Source organism: Panulirus ornatus, chromosome 23 (assembly GCF_036320965.1).
Source record: "Panulirus ornatus isolate Po-2019 chromosome 23, ASM3632096v1, whole genome shotgun sequence".
NCBI lineage: Eukaryota > Metazoa > Arthropoda > Malacostraca > Decapoda > Palinuridae > Panulirus > Panulirus ornatus.
The window spans coordinates 15,485,605-15,507,550 of NC_092246.1; the positions used below are offsets into that span (position 1 = coordinate 15,485,605).

The following is a 21,946-nucleotide window of genomic DNA, read 5'->3' on the forward strand; positions in this document are numbered from 1 at the left end:
TCAGGTATTTGCTTTGAAGAATGTATGTGAGAAATACTTAGAAAACCAAATGGATTTGTATGTAGCATTTATGGATCTGGAGAAGGCATATGATAGAGTTGATAGAGATGCTCTGTGGAAGGTATTAAGAATATATGGTGTGGGAGGCAAGTTGTTAGAAGCAGTGAAAAGTTTTTATCGAGGATGTAAGGCATGTGTACGTGTAGGAAGAGAGGAAAGTGATTGGTTCTCAGTGAATGTAGGTTTGCGGCAGGGGTGTGTGATGTCTCCATGGTTGTTTAATTTGTTTATGGTTGGGGTTGTTAGGGAGGTGAATGCAAGAGTTTTGGAAAGAGGGGCAAGTATGAAGTCTGTTGTGGATGAGAGAGCTTGGGAAGTGAATCAGTTGTTCTTCGCTAATGATACAGCGCTGGTGGCTGATTCATGTGAGAAACTGCAGAAGCTGGTGACTGAGTTTGGTAAAGAGTGTGAAAGAAGAAAGTTAAGATTAAATGTGAATAAGAGCAAGGTTATTAGGTACAGTAGGGTTGAGGGTCAAGGCAATTGGGAGGTAAGTTTGAGTGGAGAAAAACTGGAGAAAGTAAAGTGTTTTAGATATCTGGGAGTGGATCTGGCAGCGGATGGAACCATGGAAGCGGAAGTGGATCATAGGGTGGAGGAGGGGGCGAAAATCCTGGGAGCCTTGAAGAATGTGTGGAAGTCGAGAACATTATCTCGGAAAACAAAAATGGGTATGTTTGAAGGAATAGTAGTTCCAACAATGTTGTATGGTTGCGAGGCGTGGGCTATGGATAGAGTTGTGCGCAGGAGGATGGATGTGCTGGAAATGAGATGTTTGAGGACAATGTGTGGTGTGAGGTGGTTTGATCGAGTAAGTAACGTAAGGGTAAGAGAGATGTGTGGAAATAAAAAGAGAGTGGTTGAGAGAGCAGAAGAGGGTGTTTTGAAATGGTTTGGGCACATGGAGAGAATGAGTGAGGAAAGATTGACCAAGAGGATATATGTGTCGGAGGTGGAGGGAACGAGAAGTGAGAGACCAAATTGGAGGTGGAAAGATGGAGTGAAAAAGATTTTGTGCGATCGAGGCCTGAACATGCAGGAGGGTGAAAGGGGGGCAAGGAGTAGAGTGAATTGGATCGATGTGGTATACCGGGGTTGACGTGCTGTCAGTGGATTGAATCAGGGCATGTGAAGCGTCTGGGGTAAACCATGGAAAGCTGTGTAGGTATGTATGTTTGCGTGTTTGAATGTGTGTCTATACATGTGTATGGGGGTGGGTTGGGCCATTTCTTTCGTCTGTTTCCTTGCGCTACCTCGCAAACGCGAGAGACAGCGACAAAGCAAAAAAAAAAAATATATATATATATATATATATATATATATATATATATATATATATATATATATATATATATAAATATATATATATATATATATATATATATATATATATATATATATATATATATATATATATATAAATGGTGAGGTGCCTGAGGATTGGCGGAATGCGTGCATAGTGCCATTGTACAAAGGCAAAGGGGATAAGAGTGAATGCTCAAATTACAGAGGTATAAGTTTGTTGAGTATTCCTGGCAAATTATATGGGAGAGTATTGATTGAGAGGGTGAAGGCATGTACAGAGCATCAGATTGGGGAAGAGCAGTGTGGTTTCAGAAGTGGTAGAGGATGTGTGGATAAGGTGTTTGCTTTGAAGAATGTATGTGAGAAATACTTAGTAAAGCAAATGGATTTGTATGTAGCATTTATGGATCTGGAGAAGGCATATGATAGAGTTGATAGAGATGCTCTGTGGAAGGTATTAAGAATATATGGTGTGGGAGGAAAGTTGTTAGAAGCAGTGAAAAGTTTTTATCGAGGATGTAAGGCATGTGTACGTGTAGGAAGAGAGGAAAGTGATTGGTTCTCAGTGAATGTAGGTTTGCGGCAGGGGTGTGTGATGTCTCCATGGTTGTTTAATTTGTTTATGGATGGGGTTGTTAGGGAGGTAAATGCAAGAGTTTTGGAAAGAGGGGCAAGTATGAAATCTGTTGGGGATGAGAGAGCTTGGGAAGTGAGTCAGTTGTTGTTCGCTGATGATACAGCGCTGGTGGCTGATTCATGTGAGAAACTGCAGAAGCTGGTGACTGAGTTTGGCAAAGTGTGTGAAAGAAGAAAGTTTAGAGTAAATGTGAATAAGAGCAAGGTTATTAGGTACAGTAGGGTTGAGGGTCAATTCAATTGGGAGGTGAGTTTGAATGGAGAAAAACTGGAGGAAGTGAAGTGTTTTAGATATCTGGGAGTGGATCTGGCAGCGGATGGAACCATGGAAGCGGAAGTGGATCATAGGGTGGGGGAGGGGGCGAAAATTCAGGGAGCCTTGAAGAATGTGCGGAAGTCGAGAACATTATCTCGGAAAGCAAAAATCGGTATGTTTGAAGGAATAGTGGTTCCAACAATGTTGTATGGTTGCGAGGCGTGGACTATGGATAGAGTTGTGCGCAGGAGGATGGATGTGCTGGAAATGAGATGTTTGAGGACAATATGTGGTGTGAGGTGGTTTGATCGAGTAAGTAACGTAAGGGTAAGAGAGATGTGTGGAAATAAAAAGAGCGTGGTTGAGAGAGCAGAAGAGGGTGTTTTGAAATGGTTTGGTCACATGGAGAGAATGAGTGAGGAAAGATTGACCAAGAGGATATATGTGTCGGAGGTGGAGGGAACGAGGAGAAGAGGGAGACCAAATTGGAGGTGGAAAGATGGAGTGAAAAAGTTTTTGTGTGATCGGGGCCTAAACATGCAGGAGGGTGAAAGGAGGGCAAAGAATAGAGTGAATTGGAGCGATGTGGTATACCGGGGTTGACGTGCTGTTAGTGGATTGAATCAAGGCATGTGTATGGGGGTGGGTTGGGCCATTTCTTTCGTCTGTTTCCTTGCGCTACCTCGCAAACGCGGGAGACAGCGACAAAGCAAAAAAAAAAAAATATATATATATATGTATATATATATATATATATATATATATATATATATATATATATATATATATATATATATATATATATATATATATATGCATAAGATGTATAAATGTATAGAGATGTATAAAAGAAAGAGGCAGAAGGTCAAGAGAAAGGTGCAAGAGGTGAAAAAGAGGGCAAATGAGAGTTAGGGTGAGAGAGTATCATTAAATTTCAGGGAGAATAAAAAGATGTTCTGGAAGGAGGTAGATAAAGTGCGTAAGACAAGGGAGCAAATGGGAACTTCAGTGAAGATCGCTAATGGGGAGGTGATAACATATAGTGGTGATGTGAGAAGATGGAGTGAGTATTTTGAAGGTTTGTTGAATGTGTTTGATGATAGAGTGGCAGATATAGGGTGTTTTGGTCAAGGTGGTGTGCAAAGTGAGAGGGTTAGGGAAAATGATTTGGTAAACATAGAAGAGGTAGTAAAAACTTTGCGGAAGATGAAAGCTGGCAAGGCAACAGGATTGGATGGTATTGCAGTGTAATTTATTAAAAGAGGGGGTGACTGTATTATTGACTGGTTGGTAAGGTTATTTAATGTATGTATGATTCATGGTGAGGTGCCTGAGGATTGGCGGAATGCTTGCATAGTGCCATTGTACAAAGGCAAAGGGGATAATAATGAGTGCTCAAATTACAGAGGTATAAGTTTGTTGAGTATTCCTGGTAAATTATATGGGAGGGTATTGATTGAGAGGGTGAAGGCATGTACAGAGCATCTCATTGGGAAAGAGCAGTGTGGTTTCAGAAGTGGTAGAGGATGGGTGGATCAGGTGTTTGCTATGAAGAATGTATGTGAGAAATACTTAGAAAAACAAATGGAATTCTATGTAGCATTTATGGATCTGGAGAAGGCATATGATAGAGTTGACAGAGATGCTCTGTGGAAGGTACTAAGAATATATGGTGTGGGAGGCAAGTTGCTAGAAGCAGTGAAAAGTTTTTATCGAGGATGTAAGGCATGTGTACGTGTCGGAAGAGAGGAAAGTGATTGGTTCTCAGTGAATGTTGGTTTGCGGCAGGGGTGTGTGATGTCTCCATGGTTGTTTAATTTGTTTATGGATGGGGTTGCTAGGGAGGTGAATGCAAGAGTTTTGGAAAGAGTGGCAAGTATGAAGTCTGTTGTGGATGTGAGAGCTTGGGAAGTGAGTCAGTTGTTGTTCGCTGATGATACAGCGCTGGTGGCTGATTCATGTGAGAAACTGCAGAAGCTGGTGACTGAGTTTGGTAAAGTGTTTGAATGAAGAAAGTTAAGAGTAAATGTGAATAAGAGCAAGTTTATTAGGTACAGTAGGGTTGAAGGTCAAGTCATTTGGGAGGTAAGTTTGAATGGAGAAAAACTGGAGGAAGTAAATTGTTTTAGATATCTGGGAGTGGATCTAGCAGCGGATGGAACCATGGAATCGGAAGTGAATCATAGGGTGGGGGAGGGGGCGAAAATCCTGGGAGCCTTGAAGAATGTGTGGAAGTCGAGAACATTATCTCGGAAAGCAAAAATGGGTATGTTTGAAGGAATAGTGGTTCCAACAATGTTGTATGGTTGCGAGGCGTGGGCTATGGATAGAGTTGTGCGCAGGAGGGTGGATGTGCTGGAAATGAGATGTTTGAGGACAATATGTGGTGTGAGGTGGTTTGATCGAGTAAGTAATAATAGGGTAAGAGAGATGTGTGGAAATAAAAAGAGCGTGGTTGAGAGAGCAGAAGAGGGTGTTTTGAAATGGTTTGGGCACATGGAGAGAGTGAGTGAGGAAAGATTGACCAAGAGGATATATGTGTCGGAGGTGGAGGGAACGAGGAGAAGTGGGAGACCAAATTGGAGGTGGAAAGATGGAGTGAAAAAGATTTTGTGTGATTTGGGCCTGAACATGCAGGAGGGTGAAAGGCGGGCAAGGAATAGAGTGAATTGGATCGATGTGGTATACCGGGGTTGACGTGCTTTTAGTGGATTGAATCAGGGCATGTGAAGCGTCTGGGGTAAACCATGGAAAGTTCTGTGGTGCCTGGATGTGGAAAGGGAGCTGTGGTTTCGGGCATTATTACATGAGAGCTAGAGCCTGAGTGTGAACAAATTGGGCCTTTGGTGTTTTTCCTAGCGCTACCTCGCACACATGAGGGTGGAGGGGGATGTTATTCCATGTGTGGCGAGGTGGCAATGGGAATAAAAAAATGCAGACAGTATGAATTATGTACATGTGTATATATGTATGTCTGTGTGTGTATATATATGTGTACATTGAGATGTATGGGTATGTATATTTGCGTGTGTGGACGTGTATGTATATACATGTATATGGGGGTGGATTGGGCCATTTCTTTCGTCTGTTTCCTTGCGCTACCTCGCTAACGCGGGAGACAGCGACAAAGCAAAAAGAAAATAATAATAATAATAATAATAATGATATATATATATATATATATATATATATATATATATATATATTCCCTGGGGATAGGGGAGAAAGAATACTTCCCACGTATTCACTGCGTGTCGTAGAAGGCGACTAAAAGGGGAGGGAGCGGGGGGCTGGAAATCCTCCCCTCTCATTTTTTTTAATTTTCCAAAAGAAGGAACAGAGAATGGGGCCTCTGTTCTTAACGCTACCTCGCTAATGCGGGAAATGGCGAATAGTTTGAAAGAAAAAGAAGAAATATATATATACATATATATATATATATATATATATATATATATATATATATATATATATATATATATATATACATATATATATATATATATATATATATATATATATATATATATATATATATATATATATATATATATGTATGTATGTATAATCTACACTCACTTGATCGCCATTTCCCGAGATGGAAAGGAAGCACCTGGAACAAACGCCGAAGGACCACATCATCATCTCACATCCACTCTCAAGATGTTGTCATGCTTTTGTGTCGTAATACAGGGACACCACAGCTCCCTCCCTTACCCACAGCCAGGCCCCGCAGACCCCTCCATGGTTTACCCTTCCCCCGGACGCTTCTGAATATTTTTATTCCAGGATAGTTTGTTTACAAGCAACTTTACAACCGCTTATGTTCTCCCTGTGGCGCACTTGAGACTATAAAGCCTCTCAAGGAGTGTTGAACTCTCCATAAAGGGAACTGAAAACCTCATGAAACCGCTTTTAAAAGGTGAATGTGCGAGGGTCTTGAACGATATATATATATATATATATATATATATATATATATATATATATATATATATATATATATATATATATATATATATATATATTTATCCCTGGGGATAGGGGATCAAGAATACTTCCCACGTATTCCCTGCGTGTCGTAGAAGGCGACTAAAAGGGGAGGGAGCGGGGGCTGGAAATCCTCCCCTCTCGTTTTTTTTTTTTTAATTTTCCAAAAGAAGGAACAGAGGGGGCCAGGTGAGGATATTCCCTCAAGGGCCCAGTCCTCTGTTCTTAACGCTACCTCGCTATCGCGGGAAATGGCGAATAGTATGAAAAAAAAAAAAAATATATATATATATATATATATATATATATATATATATATATATATATATATATATATATATATATTCCTTTGAGTCCACGGGGAAAATAGAACACGATAAGTTCCCAAGTGTAATAATCACATCATCAGGGGAGATGCAAGAAATAAATATAACAGTCAGTTGATATACAACGAAGAGACGTAGCTAAGACGCCATCTTGTTAGCGGTGAAAGATTATTGCCGATATATTTACACGCTGGATTTCTATCCATATGTCCAAACCATTTCAGCACCCATTCCTCTGCTCTCTCACTCATACGTATTCTTCTCATTACCGCATCATTCTCTTCCCCTCTATCTTATTCCATCACCTTTCCTCATACCACATATTTCCCCCCAGCATTTCGTTTCCAACACATTCATCCCTCGTCTGTACCTAGTCATGTTTACCCCACGCCTCTCTTGCATACACCAATGTCAGGGTCGTGACATCTATTTCCCACTCATACCTTCTTCAATCCACCCAGGACCTTAGTTCCTACCCCCTCACATACCCTAAGGCCCATTTCAAGCTCCCGTGCTCCCATCCGCTGCTGTTTCCACTCCCAGGGTTGTAAAAGACTTAATTTTCCCAAGTTCTCTCTACTCAAACTCACGCTCAGGTCTACCTGTCTCTCGCTCTCTCCCCTGCTAAACCTATTAACTTCCCTTTTATTAGTATTAACCTCAACTTTCTCCCCTCACACGCACTCTCAGACTCTGACTACAGCTTCTGCAGTGTGCCACCCGAGCCTTGCATATCCACTGCTTAAAAGCTTTTTTATATACACATATTTATATGTTTTTTTTTATTATTTTGCTTTGTCGCTGTCTCCCGCATTTGCGAGGTAGCGCAAGGAAACAGAATAAAGAAATGGCCCAACCCACCCCCATACACATGTATATACACACACGTCCACACACGCAAATATACATACCTATGCATCTCAATGTACACATATATATACACACACAGACACATACATATATACCCATGTACACAATTTACACTGTCTGCCTTTATTCATTCCCATCGCCACCTCGCCACACATGGAATACCATCCCCCTCCCCCCTCATGTGTGCGAGGTAGCGCTAGGAAAAGATAACAAAGGCCCCATTCGTTCACACTCAGTCTTCAGCTGTCATGCAATACTGCCCGAAACCACAGCTCCCTTTCCACATCCAGGCCCCACACAACTTTCCATGGTTTACCCCAGACGCTTCACATGCCCTGATTCAATCCACTGACAGCACGTCAACCCCGGTATACCACATCGATCCAATTCACTCTATTCCTTGCCCGCGTTTCACCCTCCTGCATGTTCAGGCCCCGATCACTCAAAATCTTTTTCACTCCATCTTTCCACCTCCAATTTGGTCTCCCACTTCTCCTCGTTCCCTCCACCTCCGACACATATATCCTCTTGGTCAATCTTTCCTCACTCATTCTCTCCATGTGACCAAACCATTTCAAAACACACTCTTCTGCTCTCTCAACCACGCCTCGCAACCATACAACATTGTTGGAACCACTATTCCTTCAAAAATAGCCATTTTTGCTTTCCGATATAATGTTCTCGACTTCCACACATTCTTCAAGGCTCCCAGGATTTTCGCCCCCTCCCATACCCTATGATTCACTTCCGCTTCCATGGTTCCATCCGCTGCCAGATCCACTCCCAGATATCTAAAACACTTTACTTCCTCCAGTTTTTCTCCATTCAAACTTACCTACATATTGACTTGACCCTCAACCCTACTGTACCTAATAACCTTGCTCTTATTCACATTTACTCTTAACTTTCTTCTTTCACACACTTTAACAAACTCAGTCACCAGCTTCTGCAGTTTCTCACATGAATCAGCCACCAGCGCTGTATCATCAGCGAACAACAACTGACTCACTACCCAAGCTCTCTCATCCACAACAGACTTCATACTTGCCCCTCTTTCCAAAACTCTTGCATTCACCTCCCTAACAACCCCATCCATAAACAAATTAAACAACCATGGAGACATCACACACCCCTGCCGCAAACCTACATTCACCGAGAACCAATCACTTTCCTCTCTTCCTACACGTACACATGCCTTACATCCTCGATAAAAACTTTTCACTGCTTCTAACAACTTGCCTCCCACACCATATATTCTTAATACCTTCCACAAAGTATCTCTATCAACTCTATCATATGCCTTCTCCAAATCCATAAATGCTACATACAAATCCATTTGCTTTTCTAAGTATTTCTCACATACATTCTTCAAAGCAAACACCTGATCCACACATCCTCTACCACTTCTGAAACCACACTACTCTTCCCCAATCTGATGCTCTGTACATGCCTTCACCCTCTCAATCAATACCCTCCCATATAATTTACCAGGAGAGACTGAGTACAGAATGGAAAAAGGTGAGAACAATGGAAGTAAGGGGAGTGGGGGAGGAGTGGGATGTTTTTAGGGAATCAGTGATGTATTGCGCAAAAGATGCTTGTGGCATGAGACGCGTGGGAGGTGGGTTGATTAGAAAGGGTTGTGAGTGGTGGGATGAAGTAAGATTATTAGTGAAAGAGAAGAGAGAGGCATTTGGACGATTTTTGCAGGGAAAAATTGAGTGCAATTGAGTGGGAGATGTATAAAAGAAAGAGACAGGAGGTCAAGAGAAAGGTGCAAGAGGTGAAAAAGAGGGCAAATGAGAGTTGGGGTTAGAGAGTATCATTAGATTTTAGGGAGTATGAAAAGATGTTCTGGCAGATATAGGGTGTCTTGGTCGAGGTGGTGTGCAAAGTGAGAGGGTTAGGAAAAATGATTCGGTAAACAGAGAAGAGGTAGTAAAAGCTTTGCGGAAGATGAAAGCCGGCAAAGCAGCAGGTTTGGATGGTACTGCAGTGGAATTTATTAAAAAAGGGGGTGACTGTATTGTTGACTGGTTGGTAAGGTTATTTAATGTATGTATGACTCAAGGTGAGGTGCCTGAGGATTGGCGGAATGCGTGCATAGTGCCATTGTACAAAGGCAAAGGGGATAAGAGTGAGTGCTCAAATTACAGAGGTATAAGTTTGTTGAGTATATATATATATATATATATATATATATATATATATATATATATATATATATATATATATATATATATATGCATATATGTATATATGATATCAGTAATGATATTTTTTTGCCATATGGCGTCCTAGATATGTCTCTTCGTTGTATATCAACTGACTGTTATATTTTTCCTTGTATCTCTCCTGATGATGTGATCATCACACGAAAGTGCACTTGGGAACTTACCGTGTTTCATTAACCCATGGACTCTTAGGAATATATATATATATATATATATATATATATATATATATATATATATATATATATATATATATATATATATATATATATATATGTATATATATATATATATATATATATATATATATATATATATATATATATATATATAACTTATGGAGTATCGTTCAAGGTCATTTCCTAAAACGTTGACAAGTAATTAACGAGATGGTACCAAGTCCGCGGCAGTGAGGACGTTCACTTTCAAACGTTTGATGCCGGTCAGCGATAAATTTCCTCATAAACACGTTTGCTATGATCACCTGTTTTTCTCTCCACCTCGTTCGCATATTGGACGTGACGTAAATAGTTGATGTTTGACGTCACAGCATGACGTCACGGTCGAAAACCCGACCACAACAATCCCGTGGAGTCCGTTGATTAGCTCTATTTTGCATAATGCTCTGGTGAAAAGTCCGCCTCGCATTTGGATCATCAGAGTTGCTTGTTTGCGCTTGTTATCCCGTAGTTCCGCTTGCGAGGATCGAAAGCCAGATAAGATGAATGCTCATCAGATTATTTCAGAAGTTCCTTATCTATAGAGCGGTAGGATGATATCCATATGGAGGATGGTTATCTCGAGTGCCCCCCTTGGTTGATAAGCCAGACTTGGCCAAACAGGTTGCTCCTGTGTTACCACGACCCATAAGATCAGCCAGAGAAACCTTTTATTTAGGTGCACCAAACATCATTACTGTTTATTGAGAAAAGCATTCAATGAGAATATCAAAGACTAAGGAAAACTTGCTAAGAAATAGTAGTAAACTTTGAAAACATTTGTTACTTAAACTTAGATAAGAATGAAGAGAACTAATGAAAACCAAGACAGTTGAAGATCGGTTGCAGTTCACACTGATGGAGAAGGTTCAGGCCATTGGTCCCTAGACGTCCACGATTATGAAGGATGATAGGTAGTCCCGTTATTCAGGTATGTTCCCAGGGCCTATACAGGCCTTTCGCCCAAGTCATAGTGCCTTAAGCAATGAGAACCCCTTAAGCTCTCTAGGTAGCCAAAAAGAGACGCCCTTTTGATGCACCAGCCCTAAGAAACAGCGGCAAAAGGTGTATGTTTTTCCATATTTTTATTATTGTGGTGTTAAGACTAGTACTCTTAGCAGTTACATGTTGTCTTCTTGCAGAACCTGCAGTCAACTTCGCCGGTGACATGGGTTCCAGTCATGATACCGGTTCGACCGAGGACCCAGATTCAGCCAACTCAACGGCGTCAACCGACGATGCTTCGAGCACCACCGAGTCGCCGGGTTCCACCAACGCCACGGAAGGAGGACCACCACAGGACGGCTCGGGCAACACAACCTCGGGGACTACCGCCGCCGGGTCGCAGAATGGCGACTCCTCTACGACGGCATCGGGAACCGAGAGCGATTCCTCAACCACCGGATCTGACTCGGGTTCTTCGGATACCACCAAGTCTTCAAACAACACAGATACTTCCTCTGCCTCAGACGCTTCGACTGATTCCGGGTCTGATGCGAGCGGTAGCACCACAACCGCTGGATCCTCCGCCTCTACTTCTGACGCGAACGCCACCGCTAGCGACGGTTCGGGGTCCGACGCGAGCACTGCCGAGTCGGGGTCGTCGCAAGATACAACCTCAGGAAGCACCAGTGGTGCCACTGACGGTGATGGAGAGACCCCGTCGAGTCCTCCTCCAAGTGTCACGCAAAGTAAGTTCATGGTCTCGTCTCGGCTCAACTACCGGGTTCTTCCGTCCTGACGAAGAATTTCTTAGCATCTGTGACTTTGTTCTCGAAAACTAGGGGCTTTCCACCACCTTAAAAAGTCAGGTATCTTCCACTTCGTTGTCATATTAAAAGCCAGCTCTGAGGGCGAAAGGAATAACCAGATTTCTTGAGCTTACCTTTTTTGGGGGGAGGGATTGAGATGGATCGTGTATGGAATAACTCTCTCCATCCAACTAAAGTATAAATATGATCTAATATCAGTTTGGGATTACACACAGATGTGCCTATATAGCTACTAACCAGTCATGTTGCAGTCTATATTTATATAGCGTGTGGTTTCCATGAGATATCGTCTTGTTATAACCGAGTTCTTATAAGTGAACGACTCAGCCGGTGTAGAACTCCCAGACCAGCAGGTTTGAAGGTCAATAAATCCGGCCGTTGGGGGATCAAGGGCTCTCGCCTCCAAGACCAAGATCCAAGTTTCGAACTTGAAAACCTTTAAGGGAATCGACTCGGTAATCCTCCTGTGATGGAGGCCAGTACCAGAGGGATTATCAGACTGGGGCGTCTTGCCTCTCTGGAAGCTCCAGGGTCAGTTCGAGAGGTGTGTTATTCAGTCTTCGAATTGAAATTTGTGATGGCTCGAACCATAGACTACAACAGACCCAGGCCCATCTAGTTCATCAACAAGTTGATCATTTGAGACAAGTTTTGCAGCACTGGCAGAGTAGACCATCTTCCCCTCCCCCTGGTATTGACTTAAGGACAATTAGACGAGATCCTACCTCTTAGTGACGAATGGGATGAGGTATTCCCAAACCCAGCAGCTAACTGTGGTCTTTCCACAGGCCAAGGAGCTGAACACCATGCCTGGTTATGTGGTGAACTTCGTTCGTCTGCTGACCCGAGACGTGTCCATAATGTCGCGTGGGTGTGGAAGTGGTCGCAGTGACGCGAGTGACATTCGCCTCGCGATGGCACACCCCGAGTGACACTGTCGTTAGTGGATAGTAAAAGAGGAGGAAGTTGCTTATTCGTGCGAGCTGGGAAAAGGGAATACCAGGCTTGGGTGGGTCACGTATGGAGGACAATCTTGAGGGATAGTTTTTCATTTGTATAAGGGAAAGTGATGGGTGCATGTTGAAGAACTTCCAGACTTCAAAAGAGTCCTTACTTCCCCTGCTACTTGTTGTAGCGCAGCGTTAAAGCAGCATGGAACGCCCCCCCCCCCCCCCTTGGAGAAGGGGCTCTGACGCTAAGTGATAATTATCGTGAAAGTTGGTGTTGCGTGACGCTCCCCAGCGTATTTGAAGTTCTGGTCAGGCGTCAGCGCCTCCCTCCGTCAGGGAGGCCGCGTGGGGCGCTCCTGGACTGCGTCAGTGCCCTCACGGGGTGGTGGTGAGGGGAGGAAGAATATCCAATAGCCAAGAAAGCTTCCTCCCCATGAATGGTTTGATGTCTCTTATCTTCCCAGTCCCCTAAACCTCTCTCTCTCTCTCTCTCTCTCTCTCTCTCTCTCTCTCTCTCTCTCTCTCTCTCTCTCTCTCTCTCTTCTCTTTCTCTAGGGATAGGGGAGGAAGAATACTGCCCACATATCCTCTACCTGTCGCGAGGGAGCGACGAAGAAGGGCGCGAGAGCCAGGAGCTTAGAAGAGAGTGTAAATATATATATATATATATATTATTTTGCTTTGTCGCTGTCTCCCGCGTTTGCGAGGTACCACAAGGAAACAGACGAAAGAAATGGCCCAACCCACCCCATACACATGTATATACATACACGACCACACACGCATATATACATACCCATACATCTCAATGTACACATATATATACACACAGACACATACATATATACACATGCACACAATTCACACTATCTGCCTTTATTCATTCCCATTGCCACTTCGCCACACATGGAATAACATCCCCCTCCCCCCTCATGTGTGCGAGGTAGCGCTAGGAAAAGACAACAAAGGCCCCATTCGTTCACACTCAGTCTCTAGCTGTCATGCAATAATGCCCGAAACCACAGCTCCCTTTCCACATCCAGGCCCCACACAACTTTCCATGGTTTACCCCAGACACTTCACATGCCCTGGTTCAATCCATTGACAGCACGTCGACCCCGGTATACCACATCGATCCAATTCACTCTATTCCTTGCCCGCCTTTCACCCTCCTGCATGTTCAGGCCCCGATCACTCAAAATCTTTTCACTCCATCTTTCCATCTCCAATTTGGTCTCCCACTTCTCCTCGTCCCCTCCACCTCCGACACATATATCCTCTAGGTCAATCTTTTCTCACTCTTTCTCTCCATGTCCCCAAGCCATTTCAAAACACCCTCTTCTGCTCTCAACCACGCTCTTTTTATTTCCACACATCTCTCTTACCCTTACATTACTTACTCGATCAAACCACCTCACACCACATATTGCCCTCAAACATCTCATGTCCAGCACATCCACCCTCCTGCGCACAACTCTATCCATAGCCCACGCCTCGCAACCATACAACATTGTTGGAACCACCATTCCTTCAAACATAGCCATTTTTGCTTTCGGAGATCATTTTCTCGACTTCCACACATTCTTCAAGGCTCCCAGGATTCTCGCCCCCTCCCCCACCCTATGATTCACTTCCGCTTCCATGGTTCCATCCGCTGCCAGATCCACTCCCAGATATCTACAACACTTCACTTCCTCCAGTTTTTCTCCATTCAAACTTGCCTCCCAATTGACTTGACCCTCAACCCTACTGTACCTAATAACCTTGCTCTTATTCACATTTACTCTCAACTTTCTTCTTTCACACACTTTACCAAACTCAGTCGCCAGCTTCTGCAGTTTCTCACATGAATCAGCCACCAGCGCTGTATCATCAGCAAACAACAACTGACTCACTTCCCAAGCTCTCTCATCCCCAACAGACTTCATACTTGCCCTTCTTTCCAAAACTCTTGCATTCACCTCCCTAACAACCCCATCCATAAACAAATTAAACAGCTATGGAGACATCACACACCCCTGCCGCAAACCTACATTCACTGAGAACCAATCACTTTCCTCTCTCCTACACGTACACATGCCTTACATTCTCGATAAAAACTTTTCACTGCCTCTAACAACTTGCCTCCCACACCATATACTTTTAGTACCTTCCACAGAGCATCTCTGTCAACTCTATCATATGCCTTCTCCAGATCCATAAATGCTACATACAAATCCATTTGCTTTTCTAAGTATTTCTCGCATACATTCTTCAAAGCAAACACCTGATCCACACATCCTCTACCACTTCTGAAACCACACTGCTCTTCCCCAGTCTGATGCTCGTTACATGCCTTCACCCTCTCAATCAATACCTTCCCATATAATTTACCAGGAATACTCAACAAACTTATACCTCTGTAATTTGAGCACTCACTCTTATCCCCTTTGCCTTTGTACAATGGCACTATGCAAGCATTCCGCAAATCCTCAAGCACCTCACCATGAATCATACATACATTAAATAACTGTACCAACCAGTCAACAATACAGTCACCCCCTTTTTTAATAAATTCCACTGCAATACCATCCAAACCTGCTGCCTTGCCGGCTTTCATCTTCCGCTAAGCTTTTACTGCCTCTTCTCTGTTTACCAAATCATTTTCCCTCACCCTCTCACTTTGCACACCACCTCGACCAAAACACCCTATATCTGCCACTCTATCATCAAACACATTCAACAAACCTTCAAAATACTCACTCCATCTCCTTCTCACATCACCACTACTTGTTATCACCTCCCCATTAGCCCCCTTCACTGAAGTTCCCATTTGCTCCCTTGTCTTACGCACTTCATTTACCTCCTTCCAAAACATCTTTTTATTCTCCCTGAAATATAATGATACTCTCTCACCCCAACTATTATTTGCCCTCTTTTTCACCTCTTGCACCTTTCTCTTGACCTCCTGTCTCTTTCTTTTATACATCTACCACTCATTTGCATTTTTTCCCTGCAAAAATCGTCCAAATGCCTCTCTCTTTTCTTTCACTAATAATCTTACTTCTTCATCCCACCACTCACTACCCTTTTTAATTAACCCACCTCCCACGCTTCTAATGCCACAAGCACCTTTTGCGCAAGCCATCACTGCTTCCCTAAATACGTCCCATTCCTCCCCCACTCCCCTTACCTCCTTTGTTCTCACCTTTTTTCATTCTGTACTCAGTCTCTCCTGGTACTTTCTCACACAAGTCTCCTTCCCAAGCTCACTTACTCTCACCACCCTCTTCACCCCAACATTCTCTCTTCTATTCTGAAAACCCATACAAATCTTCACCTTCGCCTCCACAAGATAATGATCAGACATCCCTCCAGTTGCACCTCTCAGCACGTTAACATCCAAAAGTCTCTCTTTCGCACGCCTGTCAATTAACACGTAATCCAATAATGCTCTCTGGCCAACTCTCCTACTTACATACATATACTTATGTATATCTCGCTTTTTAAACCATATATATATATATATATATATATATATATATATATATATATGAGATCGTGAGGTGATATCTTAAAAGGTCATGTTGTCTGTTATCTTGATATGGTTTTTGGTTTATGCTAGAGGCTCCCTTAGAGCATCATGTTATCTTATTATGGTCTATGGCTCATACGTAGAGGCTCGCTTAAAAAAGGCCTGTTATCTGATATTTTCTTATGGTGTCTTTCATACTGTACTCCCTTAAGAATCATGTTTCCTATATCTTATTATGGTGTCTGGATTATATACGGAGGCTCCCTTAAACATGTCATCCGCTGTGGTCTGATACGTACGGTAGGCTCACTTAAAATGCATGCTATCTGCTGTGTTATGGTCTCTGGTATATACTAGAGGCTCGCTTAAAAGGCCTGTTATCTGCTGTGTTATGGTCTCTGGTATGTACTAGAGGCTCGCTTAAAAGGCATGTTATCTGCTGTGTTATGGTCTCTGGTATATACTAGAGGCTCGCTTAAAAGGCATGTTATCTGCTGTGTTATGGTCTCTGGTATGTACTAGAGGCTCGCTTAAAAGGCATGTTATCTGCTGTGTTATGGTCTCTGGTATATACTAGAGGCTCGCTTAAAAGGCATGTTATCTGCTGTGTTATGGTCTCTGGTATATACTAGAGGCTCGCTTAAAAGGCATGTTATCTGCTGTGTTATGGTCTTTGGTATATACGAGCGGCTTGCCTGAGCCGCCACCGCTCACCTTGGCTTATCTGAATTAATTTTGACAAAATCAGAACTAATTTGCATACTCGGGAAAACTGTGCGAAGTGCTGTGAATTTCCCCAGAAACCAGAATGCTCATTACCTCCCATTTATTCAGCCAGAGTTGGAGTTATTGGAGGTAGTCTTGCCTTGAAACTCCCGAGGAAGTTATGGTTATTTAGAGAAATATTTTGGTTTATCTGTGTGTGTGTGTGTCTGTGTGTTTAGTGTCGGCGGCCATCTTGGAAGAGGTGTTAGAAATCGCCTTGTTTTTTTTTTTTTTTGTTGTCGTGTGCACCCAGCTTGGGAAGTGGGGGGGGGGGGGGGTCAACGGGGGGAGACCTCCATACCACTCTCCCCCCCCTGCCGAGGTAGGCACAGGTTGTGTTACCCCCCCCCCCCCCCCTCCCCATGCTGAGATAGGCCCTGTTGGTAGTCTCTCTCTCTCTCTCTCTCTCTCTCTCTCTCTCTCTCTCTCTCTCTCTCTCTCTCTCTCTCTCTCCCCCAGCCGAGGTAGGGCCAGGTACTGTGTCTTGTGTAGAAGATGGAAATGTGGGAAGCTGACGGTGTAATGTCCACTTTACCCGCTTGTCACACTATAGTGTAATGTCCACTTTACCCGCTTGTCACACTACAGTGGAATGTCCACTTTACCCGCTTGTCACACTACTGTTGAATGTCCACTTTACCTGCTTGTCACACTATAGTGGAATGTCCACTTTACCCGCTTGTCACACTACAGTGGAATGTCCACTTTACCCGCTTGTCACACTGTGTTACAGACCGTGACGCGGCTGGCCAAACCCTCTCACGTGGGTAAACAGAATTCGTACGAAATACGTCCACTGTATATGCAAATGAGTGCATTCACATGTTAATTTGGTCTTGGTTTTTTTATTATTAACACTGGAGGTAAATTAAAGATGTGTCGCATGTAGAGGTTGTGACAGAGAGTCTGGCCCGGGATTTGAGCTGTGTTTTATGTCTATATATATATATATATATATATATATATATATATATATATATATATATATATATATATATATATATTGCGCTACCCCGCAAACGCGGGAGACAGCGACAAAGAAAAAAAAAAAAATATATATATATATATATATATATATATATATATATATATATATATATATCCAACAATGTCTCTCTCTCTCTATCCCTGGGGATAGGGGATTAAGAATACTTCCCACGTATTCCCTGCGTGTCGTAGAAGGCGACTAAAAGGGAAGGGAGCGGGGGGCTGGAAATCCTCCCCTCTCGTTTTTTTTTTTTTATTTTTCCAAAGAACGAACAGAGAAGGGAGCCAGGTGAGGATATTCCCTCAAAGGCCCAGTCCTCTGTTCTTAACGCTACCTCGCTAATGCGGGAAATGGCGAATAGTATGAAAGAAAGATGTATATAAGAGATAAGAGAGAGAGAGAGACATTGATGGATATATATATATACATATATATATATATATATATATATATATATATATATATATATATATATATATATATATATATATATATATATATATTCATACGATTCGCCATTTCCCGCATTTGCGAGGTAGCGTTAAGAACAGAGGACTGGGCCTTAGAGGGAAAATTCTCACCTGGCCCCCTTCTCTGTTCCTTCTTTTGGAAAATTAAAAAAAAAAAAAACGAGAGGGGAGGATTTCCAGCCACCCGCTCCCTCCCCTTTTAGTCGCCTTCTACGACACGCAGGGAATACGTGGGAAGTATTCTTAATCCCCTATCCCCAGGGATGATATATATATATATATATATATATATATATATATATATATATATATATATATATATATATATATATATATATATATATCTGTTTCCCATTTTAGAAAGTTAATACAAGGAGGGGAGGATTTCCGGCCCCCCGCTCCCGTCCCCTCTAGTCGCTTTCTACGACACGCGAGGAATACGTGGGAAGTATTCTTTCACCCCTATCCCCAGGGATAGGGGAGAAGTATAAAAGAAAGAGACAGGAGGTCAAGAGAAAGGTGCAAGAGGTGAAAAAAAGGGCAAATGAGAGTTGGGGTGAGAGACTATCAGTAAATTTTAGGGAGAATAAAAAGATGTTCTGGAAGGAGGTAAATAGGGTGCGTAAGACAAGGGAGCAAATGGGAACTTCAGTGAAGGGCGTAAATGGGGAGGTGATAACAAGTAGCGGTGATGTGAGAAGGAGATGGAATGAGTATTTTGAAGGTTTGTTGAATGTGTCTGATGACAGAGTGGCAGATATAGGGTGTTTGGGTCGAGGTGGTGTGCAAAGTGAGAGGGTTAGGGAAAATGATTTGGTAAACAGAGAAGAGGTAGTAAAAGCTTTGCGGAAGATGAAAGCCGGCAAGGCAGCAGGTTTGGATGGTATTGCAGTGGAATTTATTAAGAAAGGGGGGTGACTGTATTGTTGACTGGTTGGTAAGGTTATTTAATGTATGTATGACTCATGGTGAGGTGCCTGAGGATTGGCGGAATGCGTGCGTAGTGCCATTGTACAAAGGCAAAGGGGATAAGAGTGAGTGCTCAAATTACAGAGGTATAAGTTTGTTGAGTATTCCTGGTAAATTATATGGGAGGGTATTGATTGAGAGGGTGAAGGCATGTACAGAGCATCAGATTGGGGAAGAGCAGTGCGGTTTCAGAAGTGGTAGAGGATGTGTGGATCAGGTGTTTGCTTTGAAGAATGTATGTGAGAAATACTTAGAAAAGCAAATGGATTTGTATGTAGCATTTATGGATCTGGAGAAGGCATATGATAGAGTTGATAGAGATGCTCTGTGGAAGGTATTAAGAATATATGGTGTGGGAGGCAAGTTGTTAGAAGCAGTGAAAAGTTTTTATCGAGGATGTAAGGCATGTGTACGTGTAGGAAGAGAGGAAAGTGATTGGTTCTCAGTGAATGTAGGTTTGCGGCAGGGGTGTGTGATGTCTCCATGGTTATTTAATTTGTTTATGGATGGGGTTGTAAGGGAGGTAAATGCAAGAGTCCTGGAAAGAGGGGCAAGTATGAAGTCTGTTGGGGATGAGAGAGCTTGGGAAGTGAGTCAGTTGTTGTTCGCTGATGATACAGCGCTGGTGGCTGATTCATGTGAGAAACTGCAGAAGCTGGTGACTGAGTTTGGTAAAGTGTGTGGAAGAAGAAAGTTGAGAGTAAATGTGAATAAGAGCAAGGTTATTAGGTACAGTAGGGGTGAGGGTCAAGTCAATTGGGAGGTGAGTTTGAATGGAGAAAAACTGGAGGAAGTGAAGTGTTTTAGATATCTGGGAGTGGATCTGTCAGCGGATGGAACCATGGAAGCGGAAGTGGATCATAGGGTGGGGGAGGGGGCGAAAATTTTGGGAGCCTTGAAAAATGTGTGGAAGTCGAGAACATTATCTCGGAAAGCAAAAATGGGTATGTTTGAGGGAATAGTGGTTCCAACAATGTTGTATGGTTGCGAGGCGTGGGCTATGGATAGAGATGTGCGCAGGAGGATGGATGTGCTGGAAATGAGATGTTTGAGGACAATGTGTGGTGTGAGGTGGTTTGATCGAGTAAGTAACGTAAGGGTAAGAGAGATGTGTGGAAATAAAAAGAGCGTGGTTGAGAGAGCAGAAGAGGGTGTTTTGAAATGGTTTGGGCACATGGAGAGAATGAGTGAGGAGAGATTGACCAAGAGGATATATGTGTCGGAGGTGGAGGGAACGAGGAGAAGAGGGAGACCAAATTGGAGGTGGAAAGATGGAGTGAAAAAGATTTTGTGTGATCGGGGCCTGAACATGCAGGAGGGTGAAAGGAGGGCAAGAAATAGAGTGAATTGGAGTCATGTGGTATACAGGGGTTGACGTGCTGTCAGTGGATTGAAGCAAGGCATGTGAAGCGTCTGGGGTAAACCATGGAAAGCTGTGTAGGTATGTATATTTGCGTGTGTGGACGTGTGTATGTACATGTGTATGGGGGGGGGGGGGGTTGGGCCATTTCTTTCGTCTGTTTCCTTGCGCTACCTCGCAAACGCGGGAGACAGCGACAAAGTATAAAAAAAAAAAAAAAAAAAAATATATATATATATATATATATATATATATATATATATATATATATATATATATATATATATATATATATATATATTAAAAAAGGGGGTGACTGTATTGTTGACTGGTTGGTAAGGTTATTTAATGTATGTATGACTCATGGTGAGGTGCCTGAGGATTGACGGAATGCTTGCATAGTGCCATTGTACAAAGGCAAAGGGGATAAGAGTGAGTGCTCAAATTACAGAGGTATAAGTTTGTTGAGTATTCCTGGTAAATTATATGGGAGGGTATTGATTGAGAGGGTGAAGGCATGTACAGAGCATCAGATTGGGGAAGAGCAGTGTGGTTTCAGAAGTGGTAGAGGATGTGTGGATCAGGTGTTTGCTTTGAAGAATGTATGTGAGAAATACTTAGAAAAGCAAATGGATTTGTATGTAGCATTTATGGATCTGGAGAAGGCATATGATAGAGTTGATAGAGATGCTCTGTGGAAGGTATTAAGAATATATGGTGTGGGAGGCAAGTTGTTAGAAGCAGTGAAAAGTTTTTATCGAGGATGTAAGGCATGTGTACGTGTAGGAAGAGAGGAAAGTGATTGGTTCTCAGTGAATGTAGGTTTGCGGCAGGGGTGTGTGATGTCTCCATGGTTGTTTAATTTGTTTATGGATGGGGTTGTTAGGGAGGTAAATGCAAGAGTTTTGGAAAGAGGGGCAAGTATGAAGTCTGTTGGGGATGAGAGAGCTTGGGAAGTGAGTCAGTTGTTGTTCGCTGATGATACAGCGCTGGTGGCGGATTCATGTGAGAAACTGCAGAAGCTGGTGACGGAGTTTGGTAAAGTGTGTGGAAGAAGAAAGTTAAGAGTAAATGTCAATAAGAGCAAGGTTATTAGGTACAGTAGGGTTGAGGGTCAAGTCAATTGGGAGGTGAGTTTGAATGGTGAGAGGCTGGAGGAAGTGAAGTGTTTTAGATATCTGGGAGTGGATCTGTCAGCGGATGGAACCATGGAAGCGGAAGTGGATCATAGGGTGGGGGAGGGGGCGAAAATTTTGGGAGCCT

General features: G+C 42.8%; 1 protein-coding gene across 1 annotated transcript in view; it reads left to right on the forward strand.

Moving 5' to 3' along the window:
• Window positions 1–21,946, forward strand: part of LOC139756819 (uncharacterized) — a 387,051-nt gene that overhangs the window by 79,786 nt on the left and 285,319 nt on the right. Inside the window, exon 4 of the mRNA XM_071676636.1 lies at window positions 11,038–11,586. Coding sequence (XP_071532737.1) covers window positions 11,038–11,586 — 549 coding nt within the window. The remainder of the gene's footprint in view (window positions 1–11,037; window positions 11,587–21,946) is intronic.